The following is a 22,250-nucleotide window of genomic DNA, read 5'->3' as shown; positions in this document are numbered from 1 at the left end:
GAAGGCAGAGGCTTTCTTTATTTAACCCACTGAGCCACCCAGGCGCCCTTTTTTTTTTTTTTTTTTTATTATTTTTTTTTTTTTTTTTTTTTTTTGACAGAGATCACAAGTAGACAGAGAGGCAGGCAGAGAGAGAGAGAGAGAGGGAAGCAGGCTCCCTGCTGAGCAGAGCGCCCGATGTAGGGCTCCATCCCAGGACCCTGAGATCATGACCCGAGCGGAAGGCAGCAGCTTAACCCACCTAGCCACCCGGGTGCCCTTCATGCTGGTAGCTTTAAATTGGCCTCAAGTGGCAAATCAGTCCCTCCCCGCAAAGTGGTTGTTACACTCTAACCAGTATACTACTGATGTGGGTGGCAGAAATAAGGACAGTGAATTCTCTGCCGTTGTAGCCCTGCCAGACGTTTGGGCCTGGTTCAAGAAAGACCTTAAGGGCTTTACTGACACTACATTGTGGCTAAAATGCTGCACGGGGCTCTGGCTTCTGTATTTACAGAGAGAAGCAGATTTGGAGAAAGGCTGTGTGAGGAGTGACAAGCTATGGGTCACTTACGTCTCAACTGATAAGATAAAAAGAGAGAGGTGCCAGACGAAAGGGCTCCCTTTTCTGGCTTCTCTAATGTAGCCGACTCCGGCCAGGCTGGGCGGAGCGGAGGAGCAAGGGAAGAAGGTGCGTTGTAGCGGCTGGACCGCCGCGGTGCCCCCACCCCAGCTGTAGCGTGGGCACTTTACTGCAGTCCTCCCCGCCGCACCATCAGAAGGCGCTCTTGCGCAGTCTCCAGCCGACAGCCCGGCCCGGCGCGGCGACGCTGTAGTTGCGGTTTCTGTAAGGCAGGCGGAGCTGCTTCCTGAGCCGCCGCGAAAGTAAGGCTCGCCTAGCCTCGGTGCGCGCAGCCTGCTGGCGCCCACCATGGAGCGGCTCCCGAAGCTGGCGGTCTTCGATCTGGGTGAGGGGACGGGACTGGGGAGGTTCCCAGGCCGCTCTCTTCCAAACCCCGGCGGCGGCCCCCGAGGCGCGCGCGCTCGGAGCTTGAGCTCTCCGTGCGTCCTCCCGCAGATTACACGCTCTGGCCGTTCTGGGTGGACACGCACGTAGACCCCCCCCTTCCACAGGAGCAGGTGAGGCGGCGCTGGGGAGGCCGGCGCCGGGCTGGGCCCCAGGCCGCAGCTGAGCGTGCTCTCGCCCCGCAGTGACGGGGCCGTCCGGGATCGGCGGGGCCAGGCGGTCCGACTGTACCCAGAGGTGCCCGATGTCCTGCGACGGTTGCAGGACCTTGGCGTGCCCGTGGCGGCCGCTTCACGGTAAGGAGAGCGAAGAGAAAACTCTGCCCTTCTCCTGCTGAGGGACGCAGGCGGGAGACGGCTCGCGGCACCCCTGGGCTAGAAAACCTTGGGCTGTGCGGATTTGCATTCATTTGCATTGCTCTGTAATTGTACCCTTTACCGTGCTTTTAATAAACATTGGCTCCGCGCCGCCAGTGTCAGACGGGAAGGACCTAGGATGCCTACCTGTCCTGGAAAAATAGCAAGTTGACTTCTCCCTGGTTAAATATAACTTGGCTTGCCGCTCTGGCTCCCCGGATCCCATCTATGACACCCTACTGCAGGACCGGGGAGATCGAAGGGGCCAAGCAGCTTCTGGAGCTCTTTGACCTTGACAGATACTTTGTTCATCGGGAAATCTATCCCGGCAGCAAGGTCACCCACTTTGAAAGGTAGGTGGAGATGAGGGGAGCAGGAGGGAGCCCAGAGAGGCTGAAGGAGCTAAGAAGCCAGCGGGGTCCTACCCTGTCCCTCCTTGCACAGGTTGCAGCAGAAGACTGGAGTGGTTTTCTCCCAGATGATCTTTTTTGATGATGAGAAGCGGAATATCATAGACGTCAGCAAACTGGGTACTGAGTGGTGAGATTAGCGATTTGGGGAACGAGGAGAAAGGGTTCCAATGAGGGGTTAGGTAGGTGTGTGGGGGATGGGTAGTTTGCGTGACAGTATTTGGGTGACATCCAAAAAAGATGAGAGGAAAAACAGGCTTGATGAAATGTGGCTTCTTTTCTTCTTAGGAGTTACCTGCATTCTTGTCCAGAATGGAATGTGTCTTCAAACCCTAACTGAAGGACTAGAGACATTTGCAAAGGCCCAAGCTGGACCCTGAGGTCCAGTCCTGCGGCTGAGCCTCACTGGAGGCATAAAACGGAAAGGAAATCGGGAAGGCATTTCCAGATGTATTTGTAAATTATTAAAGTATGTTTGTGTGTGATAGAAGAGATCTTCCGGCTTGTTTCTGTTTGCCTAGCGGAGTAGCCGGCCTCGGCTATGCGGGGGGGCCAAGAAGCGGAGGGCGTGGCGTTAGACTTAATCAGGTTGGGCCGGAGAAATCTATGGCGCCCCCGACTGTGCCCGCTTTGTGCTCGCCGCATCCCGCTTGCTGAGCACTGTCAAGGGCCTGGAGAACTCTTCCACTGACGCCAAGCAGTGTGGTGCACGACCCTGCACACTCCCATGAAAACAAATACTGTATTTTGGGGTGGGGGTGCGGCGGCCTTTTTAATAGCCCCAAGCGAAGCGGCGGCTTTAAGTGGCGCTAAAGGGGTGTGGGGAGGGGCGCCGCTGTGGCTCGGGTCACGTGGTAGAAGAGGCCTCGTCGGCTCCAGTTGATGATGTCGCCGGGGTGCCCCAAGGAGCGATTGGCCCAGGCGGGCCTCGGAGAGCTCAGGCTGCACCCTCCCCGAGCAAAGGCGGAAGTCGCAGGACGCCGTGGGGCGGAGGCGGGAGAGGCGAGGGTGGCGATGAGTGGTCTCAGCCGACTCTTCGGGAGGGGTGAGTGCGGGCGAGCCGGTAGGCAGAAGGTTCTGGCCGAGGGGGCTGGGGGGAAGGCGGAGGCCCCGGGCTGTCCGGAAAACACCATCCGCTGCCCAGCGATGCACGTGCCAGGAGGCTCCGCCTTGTCCGGGAGCCTGGCTGCCGCTGCCTGCCTTCCCCCACCCGGGAAAGAAGAGAGGGGGGCCGGCCCCGAGCGTGAGCGGGGGTGGGGGCTTCCCCGCCCTTCAGGCTGCGGCGGTGAGTTTCCGCCTGTTGTCGTCCAGCCCTTTCCAAAACACTGGTGCTTCAATGCTGGCCGAGGGGATCTGAGGTGGTGAAGAAAGATTGCCTACTTAAAGCTCCTACGTGGTGGGGGAAGACAAGCAGAAACGGACATACACAATGTGGTGTAGCTACTCCCTGACGGAGATGTTCCCACTATCCGGGGAAGCACAGAAGCAGCGCGGGGGTTGTGATCCAGAAGGCGAGAAGTATGCCAGGTGGAGAACTGAGGGACTCCAGGAAGATGGCACTGTGTGCGAAACAGGCAGGAAGAAGTATGGTGTGTTTAGGAGAAAGGAGTTCTGGCTGTCGTGAGAGAGAGAGAGAGAGAGAGAGAGAGAGTGTGTGTGTGTGTGTGTGTGTGTGTGTTCCTTACGCTAACCTGGGGAGAATCCTGAGCGGAAGGAGACTTCCCCTCAGTAGACTTGAGCCTTATCTCTCCACCCAGCTGCCACTTTCTTCATGACATCAAGTGCCTCAGGCTGAAATGGGGAAGGGGGACAAGAGTCACTCTGTCAGTGGGGGGTGGAAACCAAATCAGCCTGAGAGTATCAGCCTGAAGTAGGACTTCAGGCTAAAAAAGAGGAAAGTAAAAGGAAGTGAGGTTGGAGAGGTAAACAAAGGCCAGATTAGGAATGGCCTTGTATGTCTCATTAACGTTTTGGTTTTTATCCTGTAGGCAGTAGAGTCTGGAAGGATTTTAAGCAGGCAAGGGCCATCTTTTTTTTTTTTCTCTCTTTTCTTTTTTTTAGAATAACTCTTAGAACTGCAGAAGATGGAGGGGAAAATTGAGACCAGACTTTTTTTTTTCTCTAGCCCCTGTACTTCATTCAGTTTGATCCTGTGGAATCAGGACCTTGGGCATCTCCTAGGACAGCAAGTGGAACAGTGATTATAAAAAGTGACCAAACTCTGGTGGGGATGTGATAATGGGACAGCTGTGCGTGTGTGAGGGCAGGGAGTGGGTGGGAACTCTACCTTCCAGTGTAAACCTAAACCGGCTCCAAAAAAGAAAATTTATTATTTAACAACAACAACAACAAAGTCTTGGAAATGACTTGAAAGGCAGCTTGGAATAGCCAGCGAATATTGGATTCGGAAGCCACATTTCAATTCTTTCTCCATTCTTAGTAGTTGTGATTTTATTATTTTTTTTTAAGATTTTATTGATTTATTTGACAGGCAGAGAGCACAAGTAGGCAGAGAACTAGGCAGAGAGAGAGGAGGAAGCAGGCCCCCTGCTGAGCAGAGAGCCTGATCGGGGGCTCAATCCCAGGACCCTGGGATCATGACCTGAGCTGAAGGCAGAGGCTTTAACCCACTGAGTCACCCAGGCACCCCAGTAGTTGTGATTTTAAACATACAAAACCACTTTAACATCTTTGTGCCTCTTTTCATATTTGTAAACTGAAGATAGTACATTCATTGTAGAGAATCATTTAGGGATTGACGGGACCGCCTTTGAGTGCATAGCACACTCTGCACTTGGTGACTGGTGGCTGATTTTTTTCCCTTCACACAATATGGGCCGGCTTGGTTGGGACTCCAGGGAAGAAAGAGAAGGGGCCAACCCCCGAAGAGGCAATACAGAAACTGAAGGACACAGAGAAGATACTGATCAAGAAACAGGAGTTTCTGGAGCAGAGGATTCAACAGGAGCTACAGATGGCCAAGAAGCATGGGATCAAGAACAAGAGAGGTAATGGGGGAGAGGGGCCAACAGGGTGGGCCCAGGTGGGAATCAGGGGCTTCCGGCTCTGATGTTCAGGGTGTGTGCCACATCAGCCGCCCTACAGGCTTTGCGGAGGAAGAAAAGATTGGAACAACAGCTGGCACAAACCGATGGAACATTATCCACCCTGGAGTTTCAGCGTGAGGCCATTGAAAATGCCACCACCAATGCAGAAGTGGTTCGTACCATGGAGCTCGCTGCCCAAGGCATGAAGAAGGCCTACCAGGACATGTGGGTACGGGGGGAGGGCAGCAGGGGGCCCAGGCACTGGGGAAAGTAGCTTGTATTGTACTTTGAATCTTAAAACCTCTCAGAATGGGAATTTATGGTACAGATGTCTAGGACAGCAAGATCTTTGTCAGTCTCCTTGCTTCCTGTAAGGTTTCCTTGCTGGCTAAATCATTATAGGGAGGAAAGATGATTTTTCTAAGTTTTGAAGACCCTTCAGAGAAGGGAGTACAGCCTGTCTTCCCCACTGTGGCTTCTTGTCAATCCTCAAGCCAGCCTTGTCTCTGTACAATTTCCCATATCTTCTAACTGATGGCCATGGGTTTATCAGCCTCAGGCCACAGGAGGTGGTGGGGCGGGGGTCTTCATTCAGGCAAGACAGGAGGGTTAGGAGGGTTGTTGCCTGATTTCTTGGCTGTATATTTTGTTCTTAGGGACATTGACAAGGTGGATGAACTGATGGCTGACATCACAGAACAACAGGAGGTGGCCCAGCAGATCTCAGATGCCATTTCTCAGCCTGTGGGCTTTGGAGATGTTGTGGATGAGGTGATTGGGAGTAAGGGATCAGGAAATATGGGAGAAAGCAAGAGACCAGCCAGAAGGAAGGCCCGAGAGAATCATGGGGCAAGTTTGCGGGAGAAGAGGGACTCCAAAAGTGGTATGTTTTTGGAAGTATGAGTTCCCTTTCTTCATCTTTTTTTTTTTTTTTTTTTTTTTTAATTAGAGAAAGCAGGAGATCGTGGGAGGGGTGGGGCAGAGGGAGCAGGAGAGAGTCCAAAGTAGACTCAGTGCTGAGCTCGGAGCCTGACATGGGGCTCGATCTCACAACCCTGAGATCAGGGCCCTGAGATCCAACCCGATCTAAAATCAAGAGTCACATGCTTAACCAACTGTGCTACCTAGGCTCCCCCTCATTTCTTTAGGTTGAACAGTTTTGTTGTTCCATATCCAGGATGAACTGTTGGAGGAGCTAGAGGAGCTGGAGCAGGAGGAATTGGCCCGGGACTTATTAACTGTGGGTGACAAGGAGGAAGAACCCCCCATCGAACTGCCCAGTGTACCCTCTATACATCTGCCTGCAGGGCCAGGTACTCAGGGCTATTCTATTGTCTTAAGGACTTGAGGAGGTGGGATAGATATGGGGAAAGATTATTCCTCTTATATACTGCTTCAAAGGAACCAGGCAGAGAGGACTGCTGCTACAGTTGCACAGGTTGTTGACTGCATAAGGGCACCTGATTGAGCAGGAATAAAGACTAAAGTCCCACTTGAGCCTCACTTGGCAAGCTGGGTACCCTGGTATAAGGCTGCAGGTACTGGGAGAGAGCAGCATATTCTCCTAATTAATATGGGGGTGCTTGGGGAATTAGCAGCAGCTCACCAAGCAGGAGGACCATACCTTTAGGTTCTTTGCTGGGGAGACAAAATTCAGCAGACTCAGCATTCTAGCAGAGGATTGTTGGAAGTTGCTACAGCCCTAACACTTCTTTCTTTTCTGGGTGTCCTTTCCCCAAAACTCCTGAAGCAGATGAAGATGAAGAAGCCCTAAAGCAGCTGGCTGAGTGGGTATCCTGATGAGTTATGGGCTTGTTTTCCCGGTGCTGCCTTATTCCCTTTTCCTTAAGTGCCAAGTGCTAAGCTAAAGGAACAAAGCCTTTTGGGGAAGTCCTGCTGAGGATGATAGTTTGACCTTGTGAAAAGGGGTTGTCGCCCTCGCCTCCCTGGCTCAACTCTGAAAAAAGACCATGGTGAAAGAGGAGCCCCCAGGCTCCCTTCTCTGTGATTGCACTTACGGTGCCCATGTTCGCAATAAAATCGGGCCAATGGAAACACAGTGCTTACACTGCCTTGTCTACACCTGAAACTCTTCCCTGGCCTTTGGAGCTTTGTGTCAAGCAGTGAATCACAATGGGAGTAATGAGGGGAATAATGAAGTATTGGAACAGGGAACAAATGGGAGTTGATGATATCTTGACCTCCTATGTTCTAGGTAGGTGCTGTTATCTTTCAAGTTGGTCTGTCCTAGAGGTGCTTGGCTTAGTGCTGAGGTTAAGCAAAGGGATTATATATCCTAGAACCATGCAGAGCTGTCTGAGTCTTCTGCCATTGCTAACCCCAGTCATGCCTCTGCCAAGACAGCCCCACGATTTACTACTCATTTTCCTTTTGCAAAGTCCATTTTCAAGGACAGGGAGGGAGAATACAGGGTTAAAGAAGGAAGTAGCTTTCCTTTATTCACAATCCATGATTAGTAGGCTTGGTTCGAACTGTCATTTTGGTGTCTTTTGTTGTTGTTTAAAATTGATTTATTTTGAGAGAGCATGTGTACATAAGCAGGAGGGGCAGAGGGAGGAGGAGAGAGAGAACCCCAAGCCGAATCCCTACTGAGCACAGCCTGATGCAGGGCTCAATCCCACAACCCTGAGATCATGACCCAAGCAGAAACCAAGCATGGGACGCTCAACCAACTGCACCACTCAGGTGCCCTTGTCATTTCTGTTTCTAAGAGCAGTAGACGAGGGGCCGTGATGCACTGGGATTGTTCAGTAGTGGTTAAAGTGGCATCGGGAGAAGGGAGAAGGAACCAGGATATCTCACCCATCTTGATACCCATTTCAAAGAGAACAAATAATGCCATCCCTTTGGACTGTATACTGAGGCAGAGCCATAACCAAAGAGCAACCCAGGGCTCTACCCCACTGCTTGATCATTTAGAATGCACAGAGATGTAAAATAATGAGCATCTACTTGGCCAGAATAATGAAGCTTCCCAAAAGTGGGCGTTCATCCCCGCACTCTCCTCCATGAGCCACATATGAGCTACATTGTGAATTACCCTGTTGATTTAACAGATACCAAGATGACTGGTTACAGACTCTGGTTAGAAATTCACCTCTTGGGCGCCTGGGTGGCTCAGTGGGTTAAGCCGCTGCCTTCGGCTCAGGTCATGATCTCAGGGTCCTGGGATCGAGTCCCGCATCGGGCTCTCTGCTCAGCAGGAGCCTGCTTCCTCCTCTCTCTCTCTCTGCCTGCCTCTCTGCCTACTTGTGATCTCTCTCTGTAAAATAAATAAATAAAATCTTTAAAAAAAAAAAAAAAAAAAAAAAGAAATTCACCTCTTGGGGCACCTGAGTGGCTCAGTGGGTTAAGCCTCTGCCTTCGGCTCAGGTCGTGATCTCAGGGTCCTGGCATAGAGCCCCGCACCGGGCTCTCTGCTCAGCGGCGAGTCTGCTTCTCCCTCTCTCTCTGCCTGCCTCTCTGCCTACTTGTGATCTCTCTCTCTCTGTCAAATAAATAAATACAATCTTGAAAAAAGAAAGAAAGAAATCCACTTCTTACCCTCAGTAAGTGTTCCCTGCTAATGTTCCCCTGTAGAAAGAGTGTCTTTGACCCCAGCTGCTGAAACTAAATCAGATTTATTTTTGGTATAAAAGATTTTTAGCCCCAGACCCTCCTGCTTTGCTCCTCTCTCAACCCCTTCCTTCAGCCACTTTTAGGTATTGATTTCCAAGGATTGGTGCCGATTAGTGGTGCTGGGGGGTTGGCACATGGCCTCAAGCAGCCTGATCTCATGGGTGGGTTGCTCAGGCTGGAACTTGAGCACCCAAGGATCCTTGATGATGTCCAGGATGGTGGCCCGTTTGGTGGCTTGGCGTAGCGTCTGGAGGACCAGGTTCTAGGGCAGGGGAAAGAGAGGTCTTGGCTGAGCTCGCCCCCCATTGTGCCACACGGGCAGTGAGCAGTTGGACCTAAGAGAGAAGCAGGAGAGCCCATCACACCACTCTGGTGAAAGGGAGTGTGGTCCTGATTTTATCCGGAAGAGCCAGGCATTGAACTCTGTGGAGGAGAGGGAAAGGAAGGGTACCTTGGGGGAAAACTTGCATAATCCCCTTCTGACCTAAAGAGACAGAGGCTAAAACCTGCTTAGGACTATCATGTAAGGTGTGGAGCCCAGGGGCTCCCTCCCAGTCAACTCCTCTAGGGCAGGGGTTAAAGTATGAGATGGGTCTGGTGGGGAAGAGCCTCCCCCAGGGTGTGGAGGCCTGGGATGGGTCTTCCCTCCCTATGGGTCATCCCTGAGGCCTCAGCCCTCCTGGGGGAGCCAGCACCTTGCATTCCTGGGAGATGGAGTAGTTAGATGGAAAAGTGACCTCCTTTTGAGTCTCTTTCAGCAGCTTCTTGAGATTGGTGTCATCAAAGGGCAGCCGGGCGACCACTAGAGTGTAGAGGATGACACCCATGCTCCAGGTGTCAGACAGGAAAGGGTTGTAGGGCAAGCCCAGCAAGATCTCCGGGCACGCATAAGCAAAGCTGCCACAGTAGGTCTGGCTGAGGTGGTTTGTAAAGCAGTTCACTTGGCGGTAAGAAGGGCTACTGTGCACTGTCTGGTTAGAAGGCACCATCTTGGAGAAGCCAAAGTCCGATATCTTCACATTCTCCCGCTTGTCCAGCAACAGGTTCTCCAACTTTAAGTCCCTACCAGCAGCAGAAAGGCTGGGGGTCAGGCTGGGGAGAGGGCTTAGTATTAGACCGGGAGCTGAAGGGCCAGGGGTCAGAGGCTAGAGATGGAAAAGGCAGAGTGGAGAGAGGTGCCATTAGGCGGACACAGGGAAGAGAGGAGGAGCCATGGAGTTGTGAGCAGAGCCCAAAGGTGAGAGAGGATGGTACCTGAGGACCACAGGGGGCTCGTCATTGTAGTTCACAGTGCCGTGCTCACGGTGGGTGCTACAGAAATGTTCTTGAGCAGAGAATTAAGATAGAGGGGATGAAGGGGCTTAGATAACTGAGGAAGGCCAAGGGAGAAAAGGCGGCAGAAAATGAGAAACATGCATGAAACCCCCTGGAGAGCCCATGGGCCCCAGCCTGGTGGCAGCACCCTCACCGGTGCACAATGCCCTTGCTGTGCAGATAGGCGATGCCCAGGGTCATCTGGGAGAACCACTTGCCAGCAAGGGGCTCAGAGCAAGCCCCGTAGCGCTGGATCCACTCCAGGACATCCCCGCCCTGAGCCAGCTCCAGAATGATGTATACTCGGGATGTGGTTTCGATGGCCTGGTAGAAGTTGATGAGGTACTTGTGCCGTAGGACCTTCATTACCTGGCCCCGGAAGAGGGACCCATCAGACCTGGGAAGGGAGAACCCTGGCTGTGCTCCCAGCCCTCCTCCTGCTGTTCTAACGAACTTAGAACTTTGCAAGAGGATTAAGCTCCAGAGGCCTGCATGGTCTGTGGGCAAACCCTATGCTTTGGACTTTCACTTTGTGAGGGGCTGGAGGTGAGTAGGTGGGTGGAAAGAGGTTGAATTTCCATCAAATCATTCTCCATCTGCTTAGGAAGACATTCAGCCCTGACTGGGAGGTGGGGGGTGTGTTTTATCTCCTCCCCCTCCTAACCATAGCCCTTCTGAGAAGTCTTAAGCAGCTAGGTATCAGTTCCCTTTTCCGGCCCCCTTTCCAACCTGTATCTCACGGGGCAGGAACTTGTTAAGATAGTCCTCAGAGGCCTTCTTCTTTGAGATGATCTTGACAGCCACCATCACCTTCTGCTTTGTGTAGTAAGCCTCATACACCGTCCCATAGGAGCCATTGCCAATGACCTTGCCCACCTCATACCCATAGTCCTCCATGACAGAGCGGTAGGCTGAGGTGGGTGGTGCTACCTCCGAGGTGTCTCCCTTCCCCATGATGTTGGGCTTGCTGAGAGCAGGGAACTTTGCTACTTAAAAGCCTATTATCTACTCAGAAAGCCAACCTTGAGCCACTGAGGGCTAGGGTACCAAAGTGAAGTCAGTCTCTGAATGCTTGCCTATATAGTCAACGCAAGTCTGGGATGCTGGGCTCAACTCTCCACTAGGAACATGGAGGGGAAAGAAGGGAGCAGCAGTTCTTTTTGTCTCCACTAGCTGTTGTTGCTTCTTTCTCCTCCTGGTTACGGAACTCCCCAGGGTCCCATGTTCCACATACATCACAATTCACCTTTCCACCACTGGCCACAAGGCTTGAGAATGGTGCACTGTGGAACATATTCCCGGAGGCAACTTCTGCAGTCTGGTGAGACCCCCTATAGATCTAGTCGAACATGCATGTTTATTGAGCATCCGCTGTGTGCTACACTGCATGCTGAGTGCTGGGATAAAATCGCCAATAACGCCTTGTTCTCCTAGACTTTATTATCCAGAATGAAACACACATGTGAGAATATTACAGAGAATTACAAGGCGTTGTAGAGCCTATTCTAAGGAATCTTAACCTTACAGTGTTTTTTGTTTGTTTGGCTTAAAGCAACCACCTTTTTTTTTTTTTTTTTTTTTTTTTCAAATTGAGCTGGGCTCAGTTGGGTGGTTCTTCTGGTGGTCTCATCTTAGCTGGGATGGTTTGTTTCTGCCACATATGATCTCACCATCCAGCCAGACTAGCCAGAGTTCCTCCACATAATAGCACTGATTTTTCTTTTCTTTTGCTTTTTTTTAAAAAAATTACCATGTAATGTATTATTTATTTCAGGGGTATAGGTCTGTGATTCATCAGTCTTACACAATTCACAGCACTCATCATAGCACACACCCTCCCCCATGTCCATAACCCAGCTGCCTCATCCCTCCTGCCCCCTTCCCCTCCAGCAACCCTCAGAGTAGCACTGAATTTCAAAAGGAAAAAAAATCAGAAATTGCACGATCAACTAAGCCTAGGCTCCAAAATTGCAGAGCATCACCTTCATACCTTTATACAAGTAAAAACAGTTACAAGGTTATGAGGTCTCAGATTGAAGGGATGGTAGAGACTCCACCTGTGAACCTTGAAACACGTTCTTTTTTTTTTTTTTTTAAAGATTTTATTTATTTATTTGACAGAGAGAGATCACAAGTAAGCATAGAGGCAGGCAGAGAGAGAGGAGGAGGAAGCAGGCTCCCTGCTGAGCAGAGAGCCCGATGCGGGACTCGATCCCAGGACCCTGAGATCATGACCTGAGCCGAAGGCAGCGGCTTAACCCACTGAGCCACCCAGGCGCCCTTGAAACACGTTCTTATCTTGCTTCCCATGACCCTAAGTTCTGTAGTTTTCCTCCTATCCCTCTAGCCATTCCTCAGACTTCACTGGAGCCTTATCTTTTCTATTTGTCCCTTCATCGTATCCTGCCACAGGCCTTACTTCCTCTGGGCTTTATGTTCTCCTGTTAGGATCTCACCCGTTCCCAACACTTTAGTTATTAAACCAGTGCTGACTGCTCCTAATCTCATGTCTACCCCAGATGTCCTCTACTTCAGATCCAGCATCCAGCTGCTTACTGGACATCACATGGACAGGTCTTTCTTAGGTCTCTTAAACTCACCATGTCCAAAATTGAACTCTTTATGTTCTTGGCCTAGACTGCCTCTTTCTGTTAAGTTTTTTTTTTTTTTTAAAGATTTTATTAATTTTTTTGACAGAGAGAACACAAGTAGCCGGAGAGGCAGGCAGAGGGAGAGGGAGAAATCAGACTTCCAGCAGAGTTGGGGGAGCCCGACGTGGGGCTTGATCTCAGGAGCGGGGGATCATGACCTGAGCCGAAGGCAGTCGCTTAACCAACTGAGCCACCCAGGCACCCTCTGTTAAGTTCTACAGTCATCTTCAGTTTACACACCCAGGTGTCATCCTAGACCCTCCCTTCTGCCTCAGCCCCTACATCTGATCTGTCACCTCTTCTGCCTCCTAATTATCTTTAATAATACATTCCAGCCTCTTGAAGCGGCTGCCACTTTGGTCAAGCCTCCACCAATTCTAGCAAGCTTTCTGTTCCCCACCAGTGTTCACCCTGAACCCCAAGGCATTAACACTTACTTTATTCCCACTTAAAGCAATTCAATGTCCTCCCGTCTCAGGATCAAGTCCAAATTCTTTTATATGGCTTCAGCATCTGACCCTGCTTACCTCTCCAGTTTTATCCTTTTTTTCCAAGATTTTTTTTTTTTTTAATTTGACAGAGAAAGAGTACCGATAGGCAGAGCTGTAGACAGAGGGAAAGGGAGAAGCAGGCTCCCCACTGAGCAGAAAGCCCAGTGAGGGGCTTGATCCCAGGACCACCTGAGCTGAAGGCAGATGTTTAACCAATTGAGCCACCCAGATGCCCCCAGTTTTATCTTTTAAAATACATGCAGTGCTCCAGCCAAACAATTACTTTTTCTTCATTGTTCCCTCTGTCCTGGCAAACCCCTACTCTTCCTTGAGGACTTAGCTCATGAGCTATTTTAAGGACACCTTTTACTGACTGCTCAAGCCCAAACTTGATGTTCCTCCTTCCTGGGTGCTCTCAGAGCCCGAGTACTTTCTCTGTCACCACATCTAACATAGTGTCATAACATAGTAATTGTGTTTTTTCTGCTTGCATCTCCCGCTAGGGCTGTAAGGGAGGTCCAGCTGACAAGAAGAGGGAGGTGAAGTCAGAGGTTTGAGAAGAATGGGTTGTGGAGAATGGAAGAGAGCTGATATGGAAAATGAGCAGGATCACTGGGCAGCACTGGGGGTCCAACTGAAGTTAAAAACATAATTTATAGGGGCACCTGGGTGGCTGAGTGGGTTAAAGCCTCTGCCTTCCACTCAGGTCATGATCCCAGGGTCCTGGGATCGAGCCCCGCATCGGGCTGTCTGCTCAGCAGGGAGCCTGCTTCCTTCCTCTCTCTCTGCCTGCCTCTCTGCCTACTTGTGATCTCTGTCTGTCAAAAAAATAAAAAAATAAAAATCTTAAAAAAAAAACATAATTTATAGACACATGATTTTAACACAGTGTTAGGATTTTTTTTTACTATCTTGGGTATAGGTGCTTGAGTATTTTTTTTAAAGATTTTACTTATTTGACAGAGCATGCACAAGCAGGGGGAGCAGCAGAAACAGGCTCCCAGCTGAGCAGGGAGCCCCATGCGGGGCTCAATCCCAGCACCCTGGGATTATGACCTGAACCAAAGGCAGATGCTTAACCGACTGAGCCACCCAGGTGCCCCATAGGTGCTTAAATATTGACAGATGAACCCAAGATTAAAGTTTCCCCTGCTAGCTGGAATGAAAGAATGGAAGAGAGGCATCAAGAACACAGGCAAGAATGTGGCTGAAATGATGGAATGCAGAATCTAAGCCACATGGGTTCGAAAGACAAGCTAGAAAAAGGTCAGAGGGACAAAAGGAGGGGTTGCAGTTCTCCATGAAACAAGAACAAGTCTGGAGGGAATGACGGAGGACAAGAGATTGTGGTCTCTTGCTAGAGGGGTTATCTGGATATAAGACTGTGCGTGAGCAAGGTGGGAGCATGGCATGCAGGGAAAGAACAGAAGAATGAGATTTGCTGTCTTACAAAAACAATTCCAACAACAAATTATGTGGTAGGCTACTGGTAAATTCCTACTTATGAACAGCCTGCAGATCCTGCTGGCAGGGTAATTCCAAAGTTTGTTGGAAGCTAGATCATTCTCACACTAGCAAGATGAGTTGTCCAGGGCACACCGTGGTCAGGAAGCCCCCCCACCCCCAGCACTGCCCATCTGCTCCTCTGGACAGGTGGCTTGGTGGCAGCTCTGTCCTCCTCATGTCCAGTGGGTAAATCAGTTCATTTGAAAATGTGTATTAAGCTGCCTACTTTACACAAAAACACTGCTAAGTCCTGAGGATATCAAGATGGATAAATTACAGTCTTCCTAGGAGTAGTTAGTAATTAGCAAGGAGGACAGACACATAAGTAAAACAACAGTACAGTGAGATAAAGTGCTATAAACAAAGACTGGAAGATGTAAAGGCAGGCTTTATAGAAGAGGCATTTGCACTGTTAAAGAGGAGTCTCCAGGCACGTAAATAGGGAACGACAGACTGGGCTGTCTAGGCCGAAGGAATCGTATGAGGCTTGCAGGCTTGAAAGAACATGACATTCAAGATCCTAATTTGAATCCAGAATAGGGTTCCAAAAGGGTAATGTACCTGGAGAAGTAATAAAGATCCAGGTCTGACAGGCCTCATATACCAAGCCTTTTGGAGTTTCTCCTGTGTACTCATGGTCAAATTTTGATCAAAATGGTCAAAGTCAGGGCCTGTTAAAAATCATGATGCCTAGTCACCACCTGATTTTATGGACTCAGAGCTTTAAGATCCTGATTTTGTGGACCCAGAGCTCCTTGTTTTTAATAAGCTTCTAGCCAAATGTGATTCACACCAAGATTTGAGAACCACCGTTGCAGGGAATAGTATATACAGTGTGTAGATGTATGAATCTTGACAGCAGCAGAGTGGAAAATGGACCCAAGAGGGGAGGTGCCCAGGAGACTAGCAAGGTGGTTGTGGTGGTAGTTTAGGTCAGAGAGGATGGGACCTGAACTAAGGTAGCCATGGAAGGCAAGTATTTGGAAGATATTGAGGAAATAAGCAGCAGGGGGCGCTTAACAGCATTGATCTGAGGAGACTGGTGATTGAGATGGAGTGAGAAACAGTCCCACGTCTCTGGCTTCTCTAAGTTACTTTTCTAATTACAAAATTCACTGATTTAGCTAAAAATCTCAATTCCAACTTCCTAGAACCTCACCTCCTCCTCCTGCAGAGAGGAGGGCTGGGTCAGAGAGGGCAGAAGAGGGTAAATGGAGGACTTTTCAGGTCAGAAGCCACTTAGGATTTACCCCTGTACTAGATAACGTCTTTCCGCGGGGAAAGGGAACCTTAAGTCTGCATCATTAAATGTTGCCCCCCGCTGGCCAAAAGGAAGTCACTGCCCCTGGGTCTGATTTTCAAAACTCTCCTAATGGCAGACGCCCTTGGAGTAGCGGAGACAGGCAAAAGTAAACTTTTCCAGAATAACCTGCAATACGAAATTAAGCTCGAACCCACACAGGTAAATACGAACAAAAACAAAGAAAGAGTCGAACGTATGCCCAGATTCTTTACCTGCAAATAACAATAACCCTGTCAGGCTGCCCAACTCACCAGATAAAAGGGGTAACACCCTGTCTCTTCTGCCTACCTCCGCACCAGACCTGGCTCGGGCTAGCCTAAGTTCGAATATGGGATGGTCGTTATGTGGCCAGGGAGGCCTCCGGTGCAGCCCCGGGAAAATATTTTTTATTCATATATTTATTTTTCGGCGGGAGACCATTCGTGACGGATTGGGAGAGCAGCAGTGAGGAGAGATCCAGACTCCAGGACCCTTGCATGGACTGTGCCCGAGCTGTCCTAGCACAGTGACACCCAAAGTCTCATTGCCCCCCCTCCCACCGCCCCGCCCGGGTTGGGGGCCACGGACCGCCTCTCGGAGTTCGCCCTCTGCAGTTCGGGGCGAGTCCGATTGGTTCAGCCAGCAAATGCTCCGGGCGTCCGCTAGGTGTGGGCCCAGCCACCAACCCGGCTCCGTCTCCGGACAGTCACTGGACGCGGGCCGCGGACGCGGCTCCCGGGCTTCCGCCCGGGCCCCAAGTCTCCCTGGGGACCGGCGGGCGGCCCAAAGGCGACTCTTACCCCGAAGGGGCGTCCACGGCCGCGCAGACTGGCCTCAGCTGTAGCTCCTGCCCGAGAAGCCGTCGGCCGAGCCGCGCCACGGCAGCAGTCGTGGGGGCGTGGTCCCCTCTCCGCTCCAAGCAAGGAGCTTTCCGCCGGGCTGAGGCCCCTGAGGGAGAGGCGGAAGTGGTAAGACTGACGTGTCCTGGGCTGCTCTGCACATCGCCAGTGGGGTGGCCCCGCCGGGGGAGCGAACTAGCCGAGCCTTGCGGGCTCTCCGGAGCTGGGCCGGCCTCCCGGCTGGAGAAACCTCATCGAGGAGCCCCTCACTCAGCCGAGTGCGGCGTCCCGCGTGCTGCGGCCGCAGCCGCTGCGATCAGGCGCCGCGGCGGCCAACCCCGTGGAGGTCGGTCGTCAGGTCCTCTCCGGGCCGCCGCTCCGCGCCGCTCTGGGGGAGACCCGGGCAGGAGCCCAAGGGCAGCTACGGGGCCGCGGAGGCCGCGGGCGCCGCGGAGGCCAGCCCTACCCCAGCGGTGAGGACCCCGCGGGTGCGGCGGGAAGGTGCCGGAGGCGCGAGGCCGCGTGGTGTTGCCATGGAAACGGGCTGGGCGCGCTGGGAGGTCCGGGGCAGGCGGACAGTGGGACGCGGACCCCAGATCTAGAGGACGAGAGCGCAGAGGCGGATAGACAGGATTGTTTTGGGGTCGGAGGGCGGCCTCCCGAGGGAGGGTTTGAGCGGCCAGGGGGAGAGATTGGAGCTATGGGGCTTCGTTTCGAAGGACCTGAGCTGGGGCGTCAGGAATTGATCCCTGCTTTTCATAACTGCAGGATCCCCCCAAACAGGTTCCACTGGCTTAAGGATGACAGTCCTAGGGCAGCCGGGGAGTTGGAGCTGCCAGTGGTTGCCAGTCCTGATACTGCTGCTGGGCTCAGGTTATGAGCCAGGGGTGGAAGGTGTGACACACTACAAGGCCGGTGACCCCGTCATTCTCTACGTCAACAAAGTGGGACCCTACCACAACCCTCAGGAGACTTACCACTACTATCAGCTTCCGGTCTGCTGCCCTGAGAAGATCCGTCACAAAAGCCTTAGCCTGGGTGAAGTGCTGGATGGGGACCGAATGGCCGAGTCTTTGTACGAGATACGCTTTCGGGAGAATGTGGAGAAGAGAATTCTGTGCCACATGCAGCTCAATTCTGCACAGGTCAGCCTCTCTGCATTGGCGAGTGCTTAGCCCTCCCTCCCAGGGACTCATAAGAGTGCCTCCTAATTTATGGTTTTCACCTCTATGGAAATGACCCGACTCGATTCTAACTACAACCCCACTGGTAGGCAGGACTCATGGTATTATTTGCATTCAGTTGAGGAAGAAACATACTTGCTCATGAGAGACTTTTCCAAGACTGCGTGGATATTGAATTACAGAGGTGACACTAGAGCCCAGAACTCCTGACTCCAAGCTGCATATTGGTAATAAGGTCCCACCTGTCACTACTGCATATTTGTTTCCTTCCATACCTACTTACTGGCTTTCTTAACTAGCTCCTTTACACTCTTATCTTTACCGTTATGCTTTTTTCTTTAGCAGATCCTAAGGGCACTTTTCTTTAATTTACCCAGACCTTCCTCCACCTTGCCTTTCTCCTTTTACTACACCTTAACCCCTATCAAGTCATATTGCTCTCTTTGGAGAATCCCAGCATACTAGGGTCTAACCCAATGGTTCTTAACACGGGGCAGTTCAGTTTGTCTCTCAAGGGACATTTGGTAATGTCTCCTAGAGATCAGTTTGATTGTTACTGTTGGTAGTGCTACTGACACCTAGTGGGAAGGAGCCAGGTATGGTGCTTATTATAGTGACAGGACAGCTCCCTGCAATAAAGAATTATCCAGCCTCAAATATGAGTGGTGTCCAGGTTGTGAAACCTTGCTCTAACCCTCTGCCTGGGGAGGCCGTGTCTGACTCCTGACTTACTCTTTGTAGGTGGAACAACTTCGCCAGGCCATTGAGGAACTGTACTACTTTGAATTTGTAGTGGACGACTTGCCAATCCGTGGCTTTGTGGGCTACATGGAGGAGAGTGGCTTCCTGCCTCACAGCCACAAAATAGGGCTCTGGACCCATTTGGACTTCCACCTAGAATTCCATGGAGATCGAATTATATTTGCCAATGTCTCAGTGCGGGACGTCAAGCCCCACAGCTTAGATGGGTTACGACCTGATGAGTTCCTAGGCCTCACCCACACCTACAGTGTGCGCTGGTCTGAGACTTCAGTGGAACGTCGGAGTGACAGGCGCCGTGGTGATGATGGTGGTTTCTTTCCCAGAACACTGGAAATCCACTGGTTGTCCATCATCAATTCCATGGTGCTTGTGTTTTTACTGGTGGGTTTTGTGGCTGTCATTCTCATGCGTGTGCTTCGAAATGACCTGGCTCGATACAACTTGGATGAGGAGACGACGTCTGCAGGTTCTGGTGATGACTTTGACCAAGGTGACAATGGCTGGAAAATTATCCATACAGATGTCTTCCGCTTCCCTCCATACCGTGGTCTGCTCTGTGCTGTGCTTGGTGTGGGTGCCCAGTTCCTGGCCCTTGGCACTGGTGAGGTGATAAAAATTAATCAGGGATTTCTCTCAAGGGGTAGAACTAAGCAGGTGGTTTGTTCTGGAAAGATCTGCAGATCTTCTCTTCTGTCCAAGGTGAGGGGCAGACCGAAGGGGGAGTGGGGTGGCCTCAAAGGGGAGGTGTATGGGGTACCTGGGTGGCTCAGTCAGCTAAGCATCCAACTCTTGATCTCAGCTCAGGTCTTGATCTCAAGGTCATGAGTTTAAACCCGGCTTTGGGCTCCATGCTGGATGTGGAGCTTACTTGGAAAAAAAAAAAAGAAAGAAAGAAAGGATGTGTATATTCAGCTGTGGGTTTGCTGGACAACAGAAGTAGGGGATATTGTTTTCTGGAGACCTTGGGTCTGGGTGGAAGGGGACCGATTCCTCTGAAATTGCCAGAAAAGGGAGAGACTAAGACTTGACACAGGCTTTCCACTACCACCCTGCAGGCATTATTGTCATGGCACTGCTGGGCATGTTCAATGTGCACCGTCATGGGGCCATTAACTCAGCAGCCATCTTGTTGTATGCCCTGACCTGCTGCATCTCTGGCTACGTGTCCAGCCACTTCTACCGGCAGATTGGAGGCGAGCGTTGGGTGTGGAACATCATTCTTACCACCAGCCTCTTCTCTGGTGAGGACTGCCCTTTCCCTGGTGGGCTGGCCTGGTGGGCCGATTTGAGAAACTTAGAACACATTGTGGAACCCGGAATAGAGTGCTTCAAAGCACTCTATTTTTATTGCTTCAAAGCAATAAAAGTATGCAAAAGAAACAAAACCATTCAGAAAACAAGAATGCATTTCTTTTGCAAAATGTTCTAGGCAGCATGGTAAGCACTCGACACCCCTTCCTCTCATTTAATCCTCACAGTAATCCTATGTGAAGGTAATATTGTCCCCATTTTACTGATGAGGAAAATGAACTTCTGGCTGGTTAAGTAATTTGCCTGACATTACGCTCCTAAGAGGGAGTAGAGCAGGTTTCAGACCTAGGCACTGTGACTCAAGATCCTGTATTCTTGACCATTACATCAAGAATGAAATAACACTCTTTTGGGAACTTATTTTTTGATACCCCCCCCCCTTAAAAAAAGTATATTTTTTTAATTTGGAGGTGGCTACCCGACTCTAGCCTTACAAGCCAGTTTGTCCTTTCAAAGGCAGTAGTAGTGTGCATTCTAAGCCTTTTGTGTTCCCAATCCTGTCTGATTTATATTTTATCACATTTATGTTTGAACCAGAGCTTTCTGAAGACAAGGCCTTAATCCAAAGGGATGTCTCATGCTAGGAATCCTGGATAGGATACCACAGAGGGATAGGGCCTTGGAGGCAGGTGGATTGTGTTACTCTTAGATTATGTAACAGCATAACAGTTGTTTTGTACTTTAATGATAATGGATGGGGGAGGGGATGTTGGTAAGATAAGGAACGGATACTACAGGCTGTGGCCGGGCGGAGATCTGCCTGGGAGCAGGATACTTCACACCCTCTCTGCCTGTCAGGGCTAGTCTGAGTGGGTGGTCCCAGGGATGCAACTTCCCCCTGCTGACCCTCCTTCTGGGGGCCCATCCCTGCAGTGCCTTTCTTCCTGACGTGGAGTGTGGTGAACTCGGTGCATTGGGCTAATGGTTCGACACAGGCTCTGCCAGCCACCACCATACTGCTGCTGCTGACAGTTTGGCTGCTGGTGGGCTTTCCCCTCACGGTCATCGGAGGCATCTTCGGGAAGAACAATGCTAGCCCCTTTGACGCACCTTGTCGCACCAAGAACATCGCCCGGGAAATCCCACCCCAGCCCTGGTACAAGTCTACACTCATCCACATGACTGTTGGAGGCTTCCTGCCTTTCAGGTATCCTCCCTTTATGCCATGGCCATCACTCTCAGGTTCCTGACTTTTCCTTTCCCAGGACCCTAACCCAACAAGAGTGATAACCCCTGGTTCAGCTTTACCAGTAAGAGATCATGGGTCCTCCTTTCTCCAAGCAGGACTCCGCTTGAAGCAGTTCACAGGTGAGGGTGTCTCACTTAGGAAGCTCTCAGGAGACACTGCTCCCTTTCACCATCTTTCTGGTTTCGGACTTTAGTGTCCACAGGCAGCACAAGGTGCTTGAAGCCCAAATCATTACTTTTTCAATCTGTTGAGGACCTCTAGTGCCAGGCAAATGATACAGCTGAAAATCAAACAGGCAAGATCCTTGCTCTGAACTGATGAGGGCAGATGTTCTTGAAACGACTGCGGCGAGTCATGGGTAGAAGAGTCCCCATGGAGCCAGGCACTCCGGGGCAGGGACTGAAGCAGACCCACTTTCCACAGTGACCTGGTACCACGGAGGGGTGGTGGCTGGGTTTGGAGCTGGCACTGTGCTGGCGGTGCACAGCCCTTTAATGCGGTGTGTCGTGTCTTCTCTTCACAGTGCCATCTCTGTGGAGCTCTACTACATCTTTGCCACAGTCTGGGGTCGGGAACAGTACACTCTGTATGGCATCCTCTTCTTTGTCTTCGCCATCCTGCTGAGCGTGGGGGCATGCATCTCCATTGCGCTCACCTACTTCCAGTTGTCTGGGGAGGATTACCGCTGGTGGTGGCGATCTGTGCTGAGTGTTGGCTCCACTGGGCTCTTCATCTTCCTCTACTCCGTTTTCTACTATGCCCGGCGCTCCAACATGTCAGGGGCGGTACAGACAGTAGAGTTTTTTGGCTACTCCTTACTCACTGGTTATGTCTTCTTCCTCATGCTAGGTACCATCTCCTTTTTTTCTTCCCTAAAGTTCATCCGTTATATCTATGTTAACCTCAAGATGGACTGAGTTTTGGATGACAAAATTATTGCTCTTCTCTCCCATTCTTCACGTCCAGAGGCCCACTGATCTTTCTTACCAACGTCTCTTCTAATTGACTGAATTGTGTGATGGCATTGTTGCCTTCCCCTTTGCCCTTTGGGCCTCCTTTCCCCCGGAGAGCCTGAAAATTACAAATCTCTATTATATAAGGAGTATATATTTGAACTTTTTAAGTTGCCTTTAGTTTTCGTCCTGATTTTTCTTTTTACAATTATCAAAATAAAATTTATTAAGAAAAAGGATCCTGTAGTTGGGGGGCTTGGTCTGGAAATAAGAACTCAAGCCCTGCCGTTATGGGCACTGTCCCTTAGGA

General features: G+C 50.9%; 3 protein-coding genes across 9 annotated transcripts; 2 read left to right on the top strand and 1 right to left on the bottom strand.

The window, feature by feature from the left end:
• The first annotated feature begins 779 nt into the window (after nt 1-779).
• Nucleotides 780-2,266, top strand: MDP1 (magnesium dependent phosphatase 1). The gene is given in 7 exon segments (XM_059372983.1): nt 780-947; nt 1,058-1,098; nt 1,100-1,119; nt 1,192-1,302; nt 1,608-1,715; nt 1,807-1,902; nt 2,061-2,266. Coding segments are annotated over 7 exon segments (465 nt in total). The 5' UTR covers nt 780-910; the 3' UTR covers nt 2,113-2,266.
• Nucleotides 2,267-2,645: 379 nt separating this feature from the next.
• On the top strand, nt 2,646-22,179 carry LOC131999836 (transmembrane 9 superfamily member 1). Of its 7 annotated transcripts, XM_059372971.1 has the most exons (10): nt 2,646-2,817; nt 4,631-4,780; nt 4,867-5,044; nt 5,476-5,590; nt 5,997-6,132; nt 17,325-17,686; nt 18,467-19,088; nt 19,543-19,728; nt 20,672-20,945; nt 21,511-22,179. In XM_059372971.1, the coding sequence occupies exons 1-10, from the start codon at nt 2,655-2,657 to the stop codon at nt 21,902-21,904; spliced, it is 2,580 nt and encodes an 859-aa protein (XP_059228954.1). In that variant the 5' UTR covers nt 2,646-2,654; the 3' UTR covers nt 21,905-22,179. The 7 variants fall into 7 exon arrangements, with proteins under 7 accessions (XP_059228954.1, XP_059228950.1, XP_059228951.1 ...); XM_059372967.1 differs by lacking the exons at nt 17,325-17,686; nt 18,467-19,088; nt 19,543-19,728; nt 20,672-20,945; nt 21,511-22,179 and adding an exon at nt 6,570-6,874 and having other exon boundaries at nt 2,653-2,817; XM_059372968.1 differs by lacking the exons at nt 17,325-17,686; nt 18,467-19,088; nt 19,543-19,728; nt 20,672-20,945; nt 21,511-22,179 and adding an exon at nt 6,573-6,874 and having other exon boundaries at nt 2,655-2,817.
• On the bottom strand, nt 8,442-16,668 carry TSSK4 (testis specific serine kinase 4). The gene is made up of 4 exons (XM_059372973.1): nt 10,502-16,668; nt 9,927-10,141; nt 9,154-9,550; nt 8,442-8,720 (listed from the first exon to the last, which is right to left on the bottom strand). The coding sequence occupies exons 1-4, from the start codon at nt 10,724-10,726 to the stop codon at nt 8,538-8,540; spliced, it is 1,020 nt and encodes a 339-aa protein (XP_059228956.1). The 5' UTR covers nt 10,727-16,668; the 3' UTR covers nt 8,442-8,537.
• Nucleotides 22,180-22,250: the final 71 nt, after the last annotated feature.

The sequence above is a fragment of the Mustela nigripes genome, chromosome 13, assembly GCF_022355385.1.
Source record: "Mustela nigripes isolate SB6536 chromosome 13, MUSNIG.SB6536, whole genome shotgun sequence".
In the NCBI taxonomy this organism is placed as follows: domain Eukaryota; kingdom Metazoa; phylum Chordata; class Mammalia; order Carnivora; family Mustelidae; genus Mustela; species Mustela nigripes.
Note: the sequence above shows the minus strand (reverse complement) of the source record. Positions and strands in the feature narration are given on the sequence as shown.